This window comes from Melozone crissalis, unplaced genomic scaffold (genome assembly GCF_028551555.1).
Source record: "Melozone crissalis strain CALT ecotype California unplaced genomic scaffold, PUWL_Pcris_2 ptg000063l_1, whole genome shotgun sequence".
Classification (NCBI taxonomy): Eukaryota; Metazoa; Chordata; class Aves; order Passeriformes; family Passerellidae; genus Melozone; species Melozone crissalis.
Window position 1 is genome coordinate 12,758,117 of NW_026535841.1, and position 15,630 is coordinate 12,773,746.

Genomic DNA, 15,630 nt, shown 5'->3' on the forward strand with positions numbered 1-15,630 from the left:
TGCTGGGGGTATGGAATAGATCCTAGGGCTCAGTAACACCAGAAAAGGTTCAGAGAAAGGGAGGACCTGGACTTAGTGAGTCAGTGTGATCACTAGAGGTGCTCAAAGCCAGGTGAATATAAAAGCCAACAAATCCCCTTCAATCAAATTGTGTAAACTGTGTTAAATGCAGCAGCCCAGACACACAGTTGGTGTGGCAAGCAGTTGGTACCAGCACTCAGATAAAGACCCTAAGATCTTGGGCTCTGACTTACAAGTCTTTTCCCTTGGAGAGGGTTTAAGGCACCAGACAATGGACAAGGTGTCAGGAGAATCAGGCAGAGCAGCTGTAGTTGCAGCAACACTTCTGCTGAGAGAATGAAGAGGCAAAACCCACAGAGCTCTGGCTTTGATAGCCCTCCACTAACACTTGGTATGTGGGGAGAAATGAACAATCAAAACCCAGCCTGCAGAACTTCAAGAGGGCTGAGAGAAGGTAGTATTTTATTAAAGTAAATTTTAAAGTAATAGCATAAAAATTAGACAAAACAGAAGAAAAGTTCTGTAACCAGTAAGCCATTTATCACAGCACAATGGAACCAGACTCAATGCTTTATCTTGGTCTGTGGCCACTGGAGCTTGAAGACCCCAGTGAAATAGTAGGTACTGGCTCAGCTAATGTTCACAATCCTTCAGGGAAAGAAAAGTGACAACAGCAAGGAGCTGCTGCCCCAAGGTTAGGCTCCTCCTGGAAATGGCAATGGCAATGATCAATCTAAGGAAGAATCTGTGCCTTTTGTCCTGTGCCCTCTGCTATCAGTGAGCTCAGGGACAGAAGGACTGGCAAAATGATGATGCCAGAACTGTCTCTGTCCCAGGCTCAGCCAGTGCAGAGGTCTGGCATAAAGTACAGTTTTCCCTCTGTGTTTAGTGCAAATAACCTGGAAAGACAGCAGACAAGGAGCAGACCCAGTTCTTATCCTTGGGACTGGCTCCCAAGCAGTAAAGAGTAGTGAAGATTGTCCCTTTCTCAGTCTGGTTCCCCACTTCCAGCAGGGAGGGGGTGGTCTCATGGCAGGGTCAAGAAATGTTCCCAGCAGCAGTTTAGAGCAGCAGTTGGTCCTGCAGCACCAGGAGCTCAGGAGTCTGTTCCATATGTCTCACCAACTCCCTGCAAGGATCAGAGATTACAGTTCTCTACCAGAAGCTCTTCTTTCTTCCCTTTCCAATCACATAAAATCCTTTGCCCAGGAAAGCTACTTCCTGTTACTCAGACTTTACTCTTCTAGTGGCACGAGGTGTTTTGATTGAGAAATCTGCCCTCTGCAGCCACAGTTCCCACCAAGCACAGGCCTGCAGGGCCGAGCTCTGTCCTCAGCACCAGTCAAGCAACCAACTAAATCCTACTGACCAAAGAGATCATTTGATCCCTGGAGGGAGCTGTAACTGTGTCTGTCAGCACACTGGTCTCAGAAAATACCAACCCATTGAATGATTTTTCTCACAACTGCAGGAACCCTGAAAGCCAAGAAGGAAAGATTTGATGGGAACAGGGCTGTTCCCTACAGCTCTTAGAAGGAAAATGCCAATGACTGCAACCCAAAAAGGAAGTGCAGTAGGAGCATGACAAGTTCTTGAACATATATTTTCCTCTCCAAGACTGGTTACCCAGGAAACATGACAATATTTGTTTCTAGTGTTCTTCCCTGCAGCAGCTTTGAGTTAAAAATTAGCTTCTCTGATGAAGACAAAGTTTCCCTAGAACTGTGCTTCCAAATCCCCATTTGATGTGGACTTTCTACATCCTGTTTCAGAATCTCTGTGGAGTCAGAGGAGGAAGCAATTCTGCCTTTCCCCTGCCTTCCTTGATGCTTACCAGTTCATAATCCTCCACATATTTGTACTTCTTCTCCCGGTAGAAGTATCTCTTCTTCATGCAATACAGAACAACAATGTCACACAGCACTGTTGCCTAGTGGAGATTGAAAGAGTTTAAGACAGGGATCCTCACAACTGAGGCACTAATCCAGAACAGAGTCCCAGTGCAGACAGTGTCACTTACCACACCAAACAGCGCTAAGCCAGAGCCAATGTTAATCATGGTAGGAATGACATCAAATTTTCCTGCCTAGAAGACAGTTACAAGCCTGAGCATGCTTTTCAGCATTTCTGAAAGTTCTGAAAGTTCTCAGTTCACTACCAGACCTCCAGGAACTGTCACCCTACCTTTCCAAACACTATGATATCAAAGCGGATGCCATAAGCTTTGACAAGTGTCCGTGATTCAGTGCCATCACTATTCCTGTAGTATTTTGCAAACCTGCAGAAAAGACAGGTCAGAGCTTAACTGGAAATTCTGAGGTTGCTTATGTGATCATGCAACATCCAGGTGTGTTCCCCATCCCAAGAGGATGGGCTGAACATTGGTACTTCCAGTTGCAAGCCCGAGCGATGGAGATTTCATGCTGGCAAGCTCATATAGGAGAAAAACCCAAAGCAGGTGAATTCAAGACAACAGTGAGCACCATAAAATGAGGAAACTTGCAAGGCATAGGAAGGGGAGAAAGCAGCTTTAGCAGGGGAGCAGAAGGACTGACAGAACAAAGTCAGCTACACGAGAGAGGCAGGCAGGGGCTGCAGGGGACCAGGCGGCCACGAGAGGGCAGGGCCGGGAGCACTGCGCGGCTCGGCCCGGCACACAAAGGCTGCTCCGCGTTCCACACTGGGTGACAAACCACAAGGAAAAGGGATGAGAACAAATAAGTGAGATCAGACTTACTCTGCCACGTGGTTGACTAAGCCAGGAGGAAGCAGAGAAGAGGGTGGAAGAGAAAAGGAAGGAACGGTAAGGGGCTGTACCAGAGTCTGGAATTAGCAAGAGCATTTCAGATCTGGCTGTGATATCCTCCAGACGGTCCAGACACCCCGATACCTGCCGGCCCAGCACCTCCCAAACACACATTTGTGCTCTGCACAGCTCCTCAGCAAATTCATCCAAGTTCTACCCAAAGATCCTCTGTCCTAAGTGAGATTTTGTGATTCTACAAATAACAGCCCTGAGCTGTGTTTCCTCACAAGCAGGAATCTTGCAAGCACCTTGGCAAGGTGGCTAATCCTTATTTAATATTACAGTCTGAGTCTGGATGCAACCAGCTGCCAGCTCTGTGCTGGTGTTTCATTTGAAGTGCTGGACTTAGCTGTACTGGCCAGAATGTGGATGTGGTGGTGTATGCCAGGATACTCCTGGTGCAGATATGGTCTTCAGCTGACAGACACTTTTACAGGTGAGTTTTTCCCCCAGGCAGAGTGAAGGACATGCTTCAGTCTCCCAACCCCACCTCAGTCCCCTCAAATTCTGCCCTATCAGCACACCCTGAGATAGTCAGTTGTCCCATTGCCACCCCATTGATCAAACAGCCACCAAAAAGCTGATAGAAACATGACTTGGGCACTCTGACACCATCAGTGAAGCTTCAGTGACCTCCCCCCTCTGCTATGGTTTGCACACAGTGAGGATCCCACCTGCTCTGTCTTACAGCATCTAAAAAGCTCTCCAGGTTTTCTTCTCTTGCTCTCCAAGCACCATCAAAAACCCCAAGCTCCCACAAGTGCCAGTGGCAGATGGAGCTGAGGCACCAGGTGCCCTCCACAGCCACCTTACCTGAAGTTGTAGCCGGGTGAGACGGTGTGGGCAGAGTCCTTGTTGTCGAGGCGTCTGAAGGAATATTTTGGCACACAGTGGGAAGCGGCTCTGTCCAGGTTGCAGTCCCAGTTGATCTGCAGTGCCATCACTCCACCCTGCCAAGTGGAGGAGAGGAGGTGATGGGCAGCCCAAAGTGCACGGCCAGCCCAGCACCAGGCTCTCTGCTGAGCAGGTCCTGATTTACTGGCTCTAATCCCAGGCTCAGTCCAACAATTTTCTGCTGCTACAGATCCTTGTACATAACCCCACCCAAACAAAGCAAGGGCAATTATTGGTTAAGAAAAATGCACTCCAGTCCCTCTGGCCAGAGCACTCTCCATCCTGCAGCTCACCTGTGTTCTGTGGCTCATGCCACGAGGCAGAGGAGACAACCCCCCACCACTCCTTTTTAAAAACAGCTGAAGCTCAGGAGAAGGGTCTGCCAAATACCTCCACAGCCATTTCCTGGAAGTCCTGCCCTGCAGCTTCAACTATTTTCCCTAAACGGAAGATGGGGCAGAAGGGATCAGTCTGGGCATCATAGACGCAGTTCTTGAGGTAGGTGGAGTTGATAGTGGGGAGGATGTTTCGCCTACAGGAGAACAGAAAGAGAAGAGTTGTTGCATCCCCTTTACTGCCCAGGAGACCAGACAGTGTGATCACCCTCTCCCTATTTACTTGCTGAAGTTGAACTTGCGGTACCAAATGTTGTTCTTCACCAGAAGGGTGAAGTTCTCAGCTTCTCGCAGGAACGCTGGCCTACAAAACAAAAGGGAAACATAGACAGGACTCTGCAGAGTTCTTGGTGCTCATCTCCTCAGCTTTTCCCAAGAGCATGTCAGTGGCAGAAGCATCAGCTGTGTACCACGAGCCTGCTCTCAGGAGGGGCACTGTGGAGTAGGAAGATAGAGCACTCACTTGGGTATGTGATAGTCATCCTCCACAGGGCACCACGCAAAGACTTCACAGGTCTTGATGCTGTTGTTGTACGGAACACACTCCCCAGTCTGGATGCCTGGAAAGACATGCATGGAGGTACTACTGAGCAAAACCAGGCAGTATTTGACCTGTGACACTCCATATGGTGAAAGCAATTTTCCGAGAGGTGAAGTGCCACTAGCAAACCCCACATTATCTTCCATTGCAAGTGTAATTTCAGAGAAAAAAGCATTAGATGCTTTTCCTGAGTCAAATCTTCATCCATGTGAAATACTGCTTCAGGGACTGAAGGCCATGAAAAAGCTTCACACTATTTGCTAACTCACCAAAGCCCACATCTACTCAACATCCACCCAACACAGTCTAAGTTCATTTGGTCTAAGTCCACCAGAAGAAAAATCTGAGCTTCTGCTTCAGTTCTCTTACATGTGAGAGAAAGAGAACAAGGAGACTGAAGTGAAATGGTGCTTCCTTCACAGCAGGGAAGGCACAGCACAGAGGCACCACAGCCCAGACTGAAAGGAGCTTTTGCAGCAGGTTTCTTACCACTGCTGTGGGTGCTGACATATCCTGGAACACAGTTGTTCTTCACCTCACACTTTGTTTGATCATCTGGGAGCTGGAGAGGAACAATAGTTACAGAAAACTGTGAGAACCCTCTCCCCCACACTCCCACCCACACAAGGCAGGATTAAAGCAGGTTCTGCACCTACCTCCGGGCAGCGGCCTTGGCTCTGGTTCAGTGTGAGGATCACATTGGTCATGACAAACACAGTGTTCTCACCCTGAGCATGCAAAACAAGAAGGAAACTTAGGAGTGACAGTCTGCAAAGAGCATCCAAGGCACTGCAGCAAACATCTTTGTTGTCAGAGCCCAGGTGGCCCAGCAGAGGGGACTTGCCCTGGACACTGCTGGTGCAGCACTAAAGGAGCAGAATCCTATGTGTATCGCCTGGTGCTGCTGTGTTTAGCCACAGGAAGGACTGTGGCACTGGCAGCTCCTTCTGTCCTCCCACTCGGCCCAAAGTTCCTCATTCACATTATGAAAACAGAGCTCACAGCTCCTCAGGGGAGTTGTGAGGCAGGTGCAGAAATAGAGCTCCAGTGGCAAGTCAGAGCCAACTCCCACTCTTTCTTTTTGCAATCTACCAGTCAGGAATTTGCCCGGTCCTGTTCCTTCAGGAAGCACTATTCTCATTACTTTACTTTCACTACTTTCACATCTGTATGACTCCACATCTGTCATCTGCTTCCGCTCTGCTGATACGCAAATATGACCACTCAGCCAAAATCTGGCTAAATCTGTCTTTTTTTATGCACCACATGTCATGCACACAGAGGGACCCACGACCAGCAGCTTGGCTGTGCCTGCCCAGCCCGAAGGCCACCACATGTGGCCCACACAGCACAGATTCCCAGAGATACAGGCAATCAGTAACTACAGCAATGCTTCCTGTTCAGTTCTGCATCAGGTGACCTGCAGGCTGTTCCTGTGGCTTCTGCCAACACCTTAACTTGGGGTTGTTTGCTTTAGAAAGCATTAAGAAAGATGACAGGTCGTTATTGTTGCAGATTCTTCCTGATGCCAGCAAAGTCCTCCTCTGGCAGGACTGGTGCTGTTGCAAGTCTTTGTGGGCACCATGGACAGTGGGATCAGGGCACCCTCAGAGAAGGGAAGGCTCAAGAAGAACTTAGAGCCCATTTGAGTACCCAAAGAGGGCTTATAAAAAGGAGGGAGGGGGACTTTTTACACAGTCAGATAGCATAGGGGGAACAGTTTTAAACTAAAACAGAAGAGATTTAGATTAGATATTAGGAATTCTTCCTTGTGAGGATGGAGAGGCCCTGGCACAGGTTGTGAGAAGCTGTGGCTACCCCTGGATTCCTGGAAGTGTCCAAGGCCAGGTTGGGCAGGGCGTGGAGTAATGTGGGATAGCGGCCCTGCCCACAGCAGAAGAGTGGAACAAGATTATCTTGGTTGCTTCCAAACCCAAACCATTCTACAATTCTACACAAGCACACACATAGACACTTTTCTTGTCATAAGCTTCCCCAGGGCACGTGCTCAGCATGATCTGCAACAAAGCAAAGCTGCTCCAGCTCTCAACGGACTTTTGCAAAGCAGTAGCTGCTTGTTAGAAAACCTTCTTTCTGCATGTGAAAGTGGTTAATACCTGAGGAGGGATGACATAATCTGCTACATCCCAGATCCTGGCCCCCAGGGTGGATGTGTTTGTCAGTGTTACACCCTTGACCTTCGTGGTTACAGAACTGACCACAGAGTCTGTTTCCTGGTAACCCTTTTCCCACAGAAAAACCCACCTGAAAGAGAAGGATTGCAAGAAACGATAAATAAACACCGTTAATAAGTTCAGGTTGGAATTTCTCCTTTTTCCATATTACCTGAAAGGGCCATTCCAAACAGTTTCACAGCTTTTCCTTACAAGAGGGTCACAAGATTGGCAATCTCCTGTCTGATTTTTGGGGTGATATTTTTTACTTTCAGACTGATTTGCAAGGTCTAATTTACTTTTGACAATCACCTCCTGAGATGGTCCCACTCCTGAGGGGCCCTTGGGCTATTCGCTTAAAAGTTGGACCTGATCCTTGTGGGGTCCTTTCCAACTCGGAATATTCTGCGATTCTGTCCACAATCCCAGTTAAGGCCGCTCGGTGAGCTCCGGGCCCCCCTCAGCCCGCGCTGCCCTCACAGGATCGGTCCCTGAGGGTCCCTGAGGGAGGGGCGGCTCCCGCCTCAGCCGCGGGGCTCCCAGCGCGGAGCCGCCCGCTGCCCCTCAGGGCGGCCCGGACCCCGCCGCCCTCCGCCCGCTCACCCGATCACATAGGCGAGGATGCCGAGCTGCACGGCGCGGTTGATGAGCCCCACTTTGCGGCTCCGGATCAGCACGATGCGCGGGGTGTCGTACTCGAAGAGGAAGCTGTGGAGAGCCCCGCACAGCGCCATGGCGGCGGCCGGGACGGGAAGGCGGCCGGGACGGAGCCGTCCCGGGCCGGGCCGCGGCTGCCGCAGCCCCACAGCGCCCCGAGCCGCCCGCCGGGCGCTCCCGCAGCCCCGGGGCCCGGAGCAAACTGCCCGAGGCCAGCGGAGGCAGCGGCAGCGGCAGCCGTGGACTTTACACGGCTGTTTTCACAGAATCACAGAACCCATTAGATTGGAAAATCCCTCTGAGATCATAGAGGCCAGCCTGTGACGGAACACCACGTTGTCAAATAGAGCAGAGCACCGAGCGCCACGCCACACTCTACTTAAACACTTCCAGGCTCGGTGACTCCAACATCTCCCTGGGCAGCACGTTGCAATATTTAATCACTTTCTGGGAATAAATTCTTCCTAATTCTTCCTAATGTCCAACCTAAACCTATCCTGGCACAGCTTAAATTAGTGCAAGGACCAAGCAACTGCCTACAAAAGAGAGCAGAGCATAATGAAGACTGTCCCCTTTCCCTCCACAGCGACCAAATTCTTTATTTATCCTCTTGCAGAATTAATTTTTGCTATAAAAGCAAAGTTCATGTATCCTCTACCTTGTTCTGAGATACCCAACACAGTCCTTATTGTAGAAACATCACTATAACCCTCATAAGAGCAGGTAAATCATCAGGAAGAGATGAACAGACAATGTGGCAGTGGGAATTTCAGGCACTACAAAACTATCAAGACCCTTTAGTTCGGCTATATATTAGTAATTAGTGAAAATGCTTATTTTTTTACAAAACCAGCCAAAACAGAAAAGACCAAAAGAAGTGGGGAAATTATAGGAATATGAGTGAATATTCAGTGTAAGTTTCAAAAGGAGAATTGGTTCATATGCTAGAACAGAAATACATAAATGCCCACAGTAGTGTTTTCCCACTCTAGATATATAAGATGCTGCCATATGAATATTAACACAATTACTGCATTTTTCAATTACAGATATAAATACAAGTGGCATAATCTGCCAGCAATATATCTTAAAATGTATGTGGGAAATGGAAATGGCAAACTGCTGGGTTAGCTCAGAAAGAACAAAGTTTTGTTGAAAGGAGTACAGAACACACCTTTACAAGCCTTCTCACCTTGTTTCTACAAAAATAGAACATGTCTAAATAGAATAAAAATAGAGAATAGAAAAGGTGTTGGAGCACAGATTAATTTACCCTGAATTTGCTGCTCCTTGGATGTACTCTGGCCTTACACATCATAGCACAAAGCTACTCACACAAGTTCAGGGGAGGAGGTAGAGGAGGCAAGGCCTGCTTGAAGCTAAGAGCAAACAGGAGGGCAAAGCCTCACATTTTAATTCCAATAAATAAGAAAGAAATGCCTGAAAATATTACACATAAATGGTAAAAGTACTTTTCATTGTAATTCCTTGGTTCAAGCTAAAAAGAGCAATACAAAGAGAACCCACTGGGCTTTTCAGAAAATGCTTGGTGTCACTGGAATTGTCTAAAATGAGCGTGTTTGATCTGGCTGGACCATGAGGTCTTCAATGGCGAGTTATGAAACTCATTCAGTGGCCTCTTTCCAGAGCCTAGCAATCCAGGGCTGCAGAAAGCTGACAAGGCTGGGGCAGAAAAATGCTCAGCACATTTTTTTAGGTGATACATCTTTTGGGCTTCCTCCCTTCAGGGTCACACTTTGAGGTGACTTCTGGCTTTCTTCAGGGTGCATGCAATCAGCAGCAGGTGCTGAAACCAATTCAGGTTGTGATGTGCTGCCCTTTTTTCCTTCAGCAAGAGCTGCTCATGGTGCTTCTGAGTTGGTTGGCATTTGCCACAGCAGCAGCACTTTTGGCAGTCTGGGGAAGAGGCTCCTTGTCTCAGGGTTAGCCTCAGCTCAGATTCTTCATTCTGATGGTTCTCATGGGACTCACCAGTACACATCAGCTCAGATTCTTCATTCTCATGGTTCTCATTGGGCTGGCTGGTGCAGCAGCTTGCCAGCAGCACAACATTTCACAGGATGGCTCTGCAACAATTCCCAACATAAATCAAAGCAAACAGCATTTGCTGCTTCATCCAACCACCGAGAGGATTTTTGGCAGGGATCCTCCCCATCGGGTTCTGCACTTGACACAGCACAATGGGGATAATGATGATGGATCAGCAGGTCTGGAGGAGGATTGTTTTTGTGTGTTGCCATCACCCACCCCGGCGAAGCCGAATCGACACCTCACGAGTTGTTTCAACACCGACGCACTCCCGCGGGCACGCGCCCACCACAGCAAAGCAGCAATTTTTAGGTGACTCAAGAAAATACATCCTCTGGTCATAGAGTGCCCAGGCTCTGATTGCTTTAAAATCATGTTATTCTAGACCAGCTCTGAACTCCTGAGCACACTTCAGCATTCTGGACATCAGCATCTTCCATTCTCGGATCAGTACAGTGTCAAGAACCATGGCAGCCTTAACCAACTTCCAGTTTCTTATTCTATCAAAACCCTGACTTGCCTGGTGCACAGCTCACATCAGCTCATGGATCAATAGGCAGTCATGGAGCATGGAGCAAAGACAGCCTTTAAATCTGACAATAAAAAGCTGGCAGTGCAGACAAAAATCATTATATTAGACTGAAAGACCTTCTACACCACACAAAGACACCAATATCCAAGCTCTGATAACAACACCCATATGCCTTCTGTCTCAGACATGCTGGCAGGACTCAAAGTGCTGTATTGTTCTTGTCTGGTATACTTGACTGATCTCTAAGCCCTGTTCACTTTCATTTAAATAAATAATTTGAATAGGAATTTGCTTAGCTGAAGGGTCAGTTCCAGGAGTGGCAGATACTCACAGATCCCTCTGTCATTGCTATTCAAAGTTTGTTCTACAGTTGGTTGCCTGTTCAAGTACCAAAAGAGGAAATTTGGAGAGGAGATGTCTGGTGTAAAAGTCAGCAGCTCAGCCTTCTGCTTGCTACCCGCTCCAGGTATTCTGAAGATAGAGACGCCTAAAGAAAAATTCATTTTCCTCCTTTCTTTTTGGGCTCAGTCCCTGCTGCTCTGCTTTGCCATCTTGATGCCAACAAACCAGTGCAGAGCAAGCTTTTAATTGATTCCACTCTCTCCTGCACATCCTACTGCAAGCTAAGTTTGGGAGACTCTGAGTGGTTTAATCAGAGTTCCTGAGATCATTTGCTTCCCATTCACCAGTATATGATTTGTATTCTCTGAAGGCAGTGACTCACTCCATACACCACACTGTGACATGTTCTTCTATCTTCTTGCTTGCACAGACATGAAATGTCCTTTTATTCTGTGTTCAGTGGTTCCAGAGATATTTTTATGGGCCAGCTTTTAGCCTGCAGGTCAGTCAGGGTTTATTTGAGAGTTTTACCTAACTCCTTCCAGGATCAGAGGTTTCTTGTGGCCCTCAGGGTAGAGGTTATTTCCCATTTGCTCTTGGTGCTATAGACAGAAGCCTCCTCTGCAGCAGCTTTGTGCTCAGAGCTGACCTGTTCAGAGTTGTCTTATCTCTGTCCAGAACCTGTGTTACATCTGCTCACTTTGTAAACATATTAAATTTTTTGTTTGTAGCTTCCAGATATATGTGCCCCTAAGTGGGATCTGGGAATTGAGATGAATTCTTTACTCTTTGGATATTGCCACCAGCAAAATTTTACCTGTGTGAACAAAACCCTTTCACCTTACTTGAATCACACATCTGTTGTGCTATAGTGATTTTACTCTAATATAAACCAGGCAGCTGAATAAGCAATTCTATTGACCAGTGCATGGGAGAAATGGTTTTGCTGAGAGGCTGTTCCCAAGCTTTCCTTATTTCCCTTGGTTCCTGGAGGACTAACAAGACAAAAAAAATGTAGAAACTTTCCATTTGTCACTCAGGCAGATACAGTCCTGAATGCACAGTCTTTTTGAGTAAAGAGTGCCAATTTATACAGTTTTTTCAGAGCACTACTACTTACTCTTCAGAAGGCATTGAGGAATGTTTGCACTTACATGGTGTAATTAAATTTTGGGAAGTGAATGTTGTGCTTATTGGCACAGTGAAATCTTCAGAACTCCTGAGAACCACAGGCCAAAAAAGAAACATCAAATGAACAAACTTCTTTTACTTAAATACATCAATGTTATGCCACTACACTATTACCTGGGAAGCTGTCAGTGGGAGGAATATGTTGCTAAGAATAACAGGGAGTTAGGTGGCCTATGAGAGTAAGAAAGATAAGGGTGATTTTCTTAGTTTTGGGTATCAATTGCTCTCTCTTTATTGCACTTATTTGTATGGGCCAAGCCTAAGCCAAGTCTCTAATTACAGCTGAAATATGAACAAGAGCCTTCTGATATAAATCTTGCTATAGAACAGCAGTGAGAATTTCCACATTTGACAGGTGCTGATCCCTGCCCCATGAATTTGCAGTTTCACTGCTGGTCCCCACAGCCGTGTGCTCACTTTCACCAGAGCTGCACAGCTACTACAGGGGTAAGATCAGGAGTATTTGAATTCCATCAAGACAGCCATTCCAAGGGGGAAACCCAATCTCCCAAGCAGTCATTCTTGTAAAGGACAGTGCTCCTAAGCAGGAAATCTTTTTCCTGTCATTGCATTTTGAGCAATGCCTTGCACCAGAGATGTGTGATGACAAACAGCACATTAGCTGGATGATGTGCAGCTTCCATGAGGGACTTCTCATGTCTTCTAAACCAAGTTAATGAATGAGATTTAATTACAAAACAAATCAACCTTTGTGGATGCTACCTGAGCAGGAAAGTCACTGAATAGTTTCACTGTATAACACTCAAGACATTAATTATGTGTGTTAATTTTTAAAGAACTAAAAATTAATGAACCTATAATGGAAAACTGTTGGTCATCATCCACTGGGGAGCATCTGGAACCTGAGCCAAAGCTCTTCTGAAAAAGATGTTACAAAAACCAGTCCTTCAGCCAGCTAATCCAGCAACAGTGCCCTGCCTCGGGCAGAAAGGAACAATCCAAAATAAAAGAACCTTCTTGCCAACATGCAATTGTTCAGCTCCTGCCACGACAGGAAGGAAAAAGGAGGCCTCCTGTGTAGTTAATAAGATTTACCTTCCAAAGGAATCTGGTCCATGAAGACAATCCTGGGTGTAACCAAAGTCCCACATTGCTACCTCAGTATCTCAGCCACATGGCACAGCTTCGTGGGCTCTGGCCTTGGTATTGTTCTGGTAGAAAATAAACACTCAGATTTGCTTTTTAGTGATTCCTCCATTTTTTCTTCTTGCCAATGGAACTTGTGAAGGAACTTTATACATCAGAGGTTTGGACCAAACCTCTCATCCATTATTTTTGGTGGCTGTAGTGACCAACTCCTGGCATGTCAGAGAAGGGTTAGGGAACAAGGCAGAATGTGCAATGTAATTGAAAGCAAAACTCCCTCAGTACCATCGCAGAAGGAGCCTACAGAGGGTGACATTTCAAAATGACTGGCAGTCACTGAAACTTTGTAACAAGCCCTTAGGATTTCATTAACTCAGGAAGCTCGTGCATATCTTTCCCGGATGCTGTATGAACAATTACAGCCTTCCTGTTGTTGGAGAAAGCCTTTTGCAGACCATAACTCTGTCCACATGAGAAGGGAATGGAATTTGCTCCCAAGTGCTGAAAAACCTGTGCAGAAGGAGCTGTAGGAGGCATTGTGGGCACTAGAGGGGACCTGGCAGTGGAAAACCTGCTCTGTTTCTGCAGAAAACCCCAAATTGGGGAGAAGATGAGATATAAATGTAGAAACTTATATGTATCTTATGTTTTATACATATGGGCTTCTAAATGATCTAATGAAAGTGCTAATTGACCTAGTTTCTTATGCATATATTTCAAAGCTGGCTGAGAGGAACTAAAATTCATTACAATTCACTTCTTTAGAATATCAATTCCATCATTTCAGTTGAAATAAAATAGTTTCTAATATTTTTTTTTTATTCTTTGGCTGCTGAAGACTAGAAATAGAACATTTTTATCTTGGACATTGTACAGTCATGGGGTTATAACAAAAGATGGCTACCAGGCCCTTCCATCCTGCTCTGGGTCACAGCAGCATTGTTCCATGGAGTCTTTCTCCCAGAGTTTTGTTATCTCACTGAGATTGGCAGCATTGAGGTTTTCATGATCTGTGTGGGCAGGATGAAGAGATTGTTCTTTGGTCTGAGGAGGATCCCTAAACATCAGCCTGCAGCACAAAGCACAGACAACCAATCCACCCCACAGGGAAGTGAAATGAACCTCAATGTGATAAATGAACCCACAGAGAACTTCCACATTTTCTTTGCAGAAGAGAACCCCACATTAGGAAACTTTTTCTTATTATTTCAGTCCCTGATTAAAGCTGTCTTACGTGGATGCATTTTTCCTTGACATCTGAATTAATGAGCCAAATGTCTCCAGTGAATTGAAGATGAGCCTGTGACACCTAAAGCTGTTTCTATGGCAGCTGCATGGTGGCACGAACTGGAGGCTGTGACTTCCCTGCAGGATCATACAGCAGGGCAGCTGGGTACAAGTCGATTATTTGGGAATTATACTGAGTGTTAACAGTGTGGCTGTGAAGGAGAGAGCTGTTTTACATACATGAGGTCTATAGCTGCCTAGGCAGAGGGAGCACCTTAACACTTCCTGATGTTGTCAATGTATCTTTCTTTCAACACACACACACAAAAGTAGATATGTCTTTCACTCTGGGAGGTTTTCCATGGATTCCACAGGGAACCCCTGACTTCACAGGTTTTTAACAGTTGCATTATAATTCACACATCGTCCTGTTTGAATTCTTGTAAAGAAACAAGCTCTTGCTCAAGGGTTTTTTGTTACTTAAAGACAGTTTCAACCTGTCCTCCTGAAACATAAGATAGGGAGCTTGACATTTCAGATTGTTGCAGCTTTCTATAGGAGGAAGCTGCAGAAGGAACTACCCAAACCATGGTCCTGCCACACCTCATCAATCCTTATTTAGCCCTTTGCTTGGGTCAACAGTGCTTGTCATTGTTTGGGCTGAGGGTGAAGTAATTTCCTTTACAATTTTATATGAAGTTTCATATCTGGGTCTGGTGATAGATTGAGAAATCAAGTGTTTCAGCTGGAAGTTTAGTTCAACAACATGAGCCAATTAAACAAGGATGTAAAAGTGGGCAGAAATCTGAATTCTGAATATTGAACTGATATAAACTGAAGACTTGCCTGCATTGGCACAGTGTATTCTGCTGTAACCCAGATCCTGTTGCTTTTGTGGGCCACTTCCTTCACACTGGTACTTACTGAGCTGCTAACATCATCCTCTCCTGTCAGAGTCTGTGAGAAGTGGCTAGACAACTGTCTGGACAAAACAGAAAAGACAAATAAGCCCCTAAGAATAAAACATGACAGCTTCTTTGTACCATTCTTGAACAAAATGCTCTCCAAGATAAAAGTCAGATGGTCATTTTCTCATTTTCAAGTAGGTGAGAAAATTTTTGAATGAGACACATCAGCTGGATCAAACTCTGCCTTGGTTTCACTTTCACACCTTTTGGCTTTGAATTGATGCACACAAGGAGAGAATTTCTATTTTCCCATCCTAAATGACACAGACAATGTGGGGTGACATCCTGACCCTTCAGATGCCATTTGGGAAACAGCATTTATCTGCAACAGGCCTTGATGTCATCCAAAAACTTTCCCCCATGCTGTGCTGTGTGCACCTAGACTCTGACTTTTTTCTGTCACAAATGATAGTGTCCTGTCCATGTTGTTTTTCTGTAAAAGAGCTTTAAAAACATAGGCTTTGATTTTTCAGAGTGACTATTTTTGTGCCCCATGCTGATTGTTTCAAAAACCTTGGCCTAACATTTTTACTTTCTCATGAGTTGAATGTGTTAAGGAGGAAGGACACCTCTGTTCCAAAGCTGACAGGAATGTCACCCAGCTCATCTAACTCATAAAAGCACTGTCAAGTTTGAAAAAACTATTGTATGTTCAGAAGATACTTTCTACATTACATAAAAGTGATATAAAAGGCTTGCTTTGAAAAACAACCCACAAGCACTTGC

At 45.9% G+C, this 15,630-nt stretch overlaps 1 protein-coding gene across 2 annotated transcripts; it reads right to left on the bottom strand.

Annotated features, from left to right (window-relative positions):
• Positions 1-471: 471 nt before the first annotated feature.
• On the bottom strand, positions 472-7,603 carry P2RX4 (purinergic receptor P2X 4). Of its 2 annotated transcripts, XM_054288708.1 has the most exons (12): positions 7,435-7,603; positions 6,775-6,922; positions 5,314-5,385; positions 5,147-5,219; positions 4,580-4,676; positions 4,340-4,420; positions 4,112-4,253; positions 3,641-3,777; positions 2,206-2,299; positions 2,042-2,107; positions 1,856-1,951; positions 472-1,150 (listed from the first exon to the last, which is right to left on the bottom strand). In XM_054288708.1, exons 1-12 carry the CDS (start codon positions 7,563-7,565, stop codon positions 1,118-1,120), a joined length of 1,170 nt encoding a protein of 389 aa, XP_054144683.1. In that variant the 5' UTR covers positions 7,566-7,603; the 3' UTR covers positions 472-1,117. The 2 variants fall into 2 exon arrangements, with proteins under 2 accessions (XP_054144683.1, XP_054144682.1); XM_054288707.1 differs by lacking the exon at positions 472-1,150 and having other exon boundaries at positions 1,718-1,951.
• Between the last annotated feature and the right edge of the window lie 8,027 nt (positions 7,604-15,630).

Excerpts from the sequence above, each read along its gene's own strand:
- P2RX4 (XM_054288707.1), bottom strand. The coding sequence starts at position 7,565 with ATGGCGCTGTGCGGGGCTCTCCACAGCTTCCTCTTCGAGTACGACACC. Across the intron at positions 3,778-4,111 it reads TCCAGGAAATGGCTGTGGAG|GGTGGAGTGATGGCACTGCA; the intron begins GTATTTGGCAGA and ends TCCACTTGGCAG. Across the intron at positions 2,108-2,205 it reads ATATCATAGTGTTTGGAAAG|GCAGGAAAATTTGATGTCAT; the intron begins GTAGGGTGACAG and ends ACTGTCTTCTAG.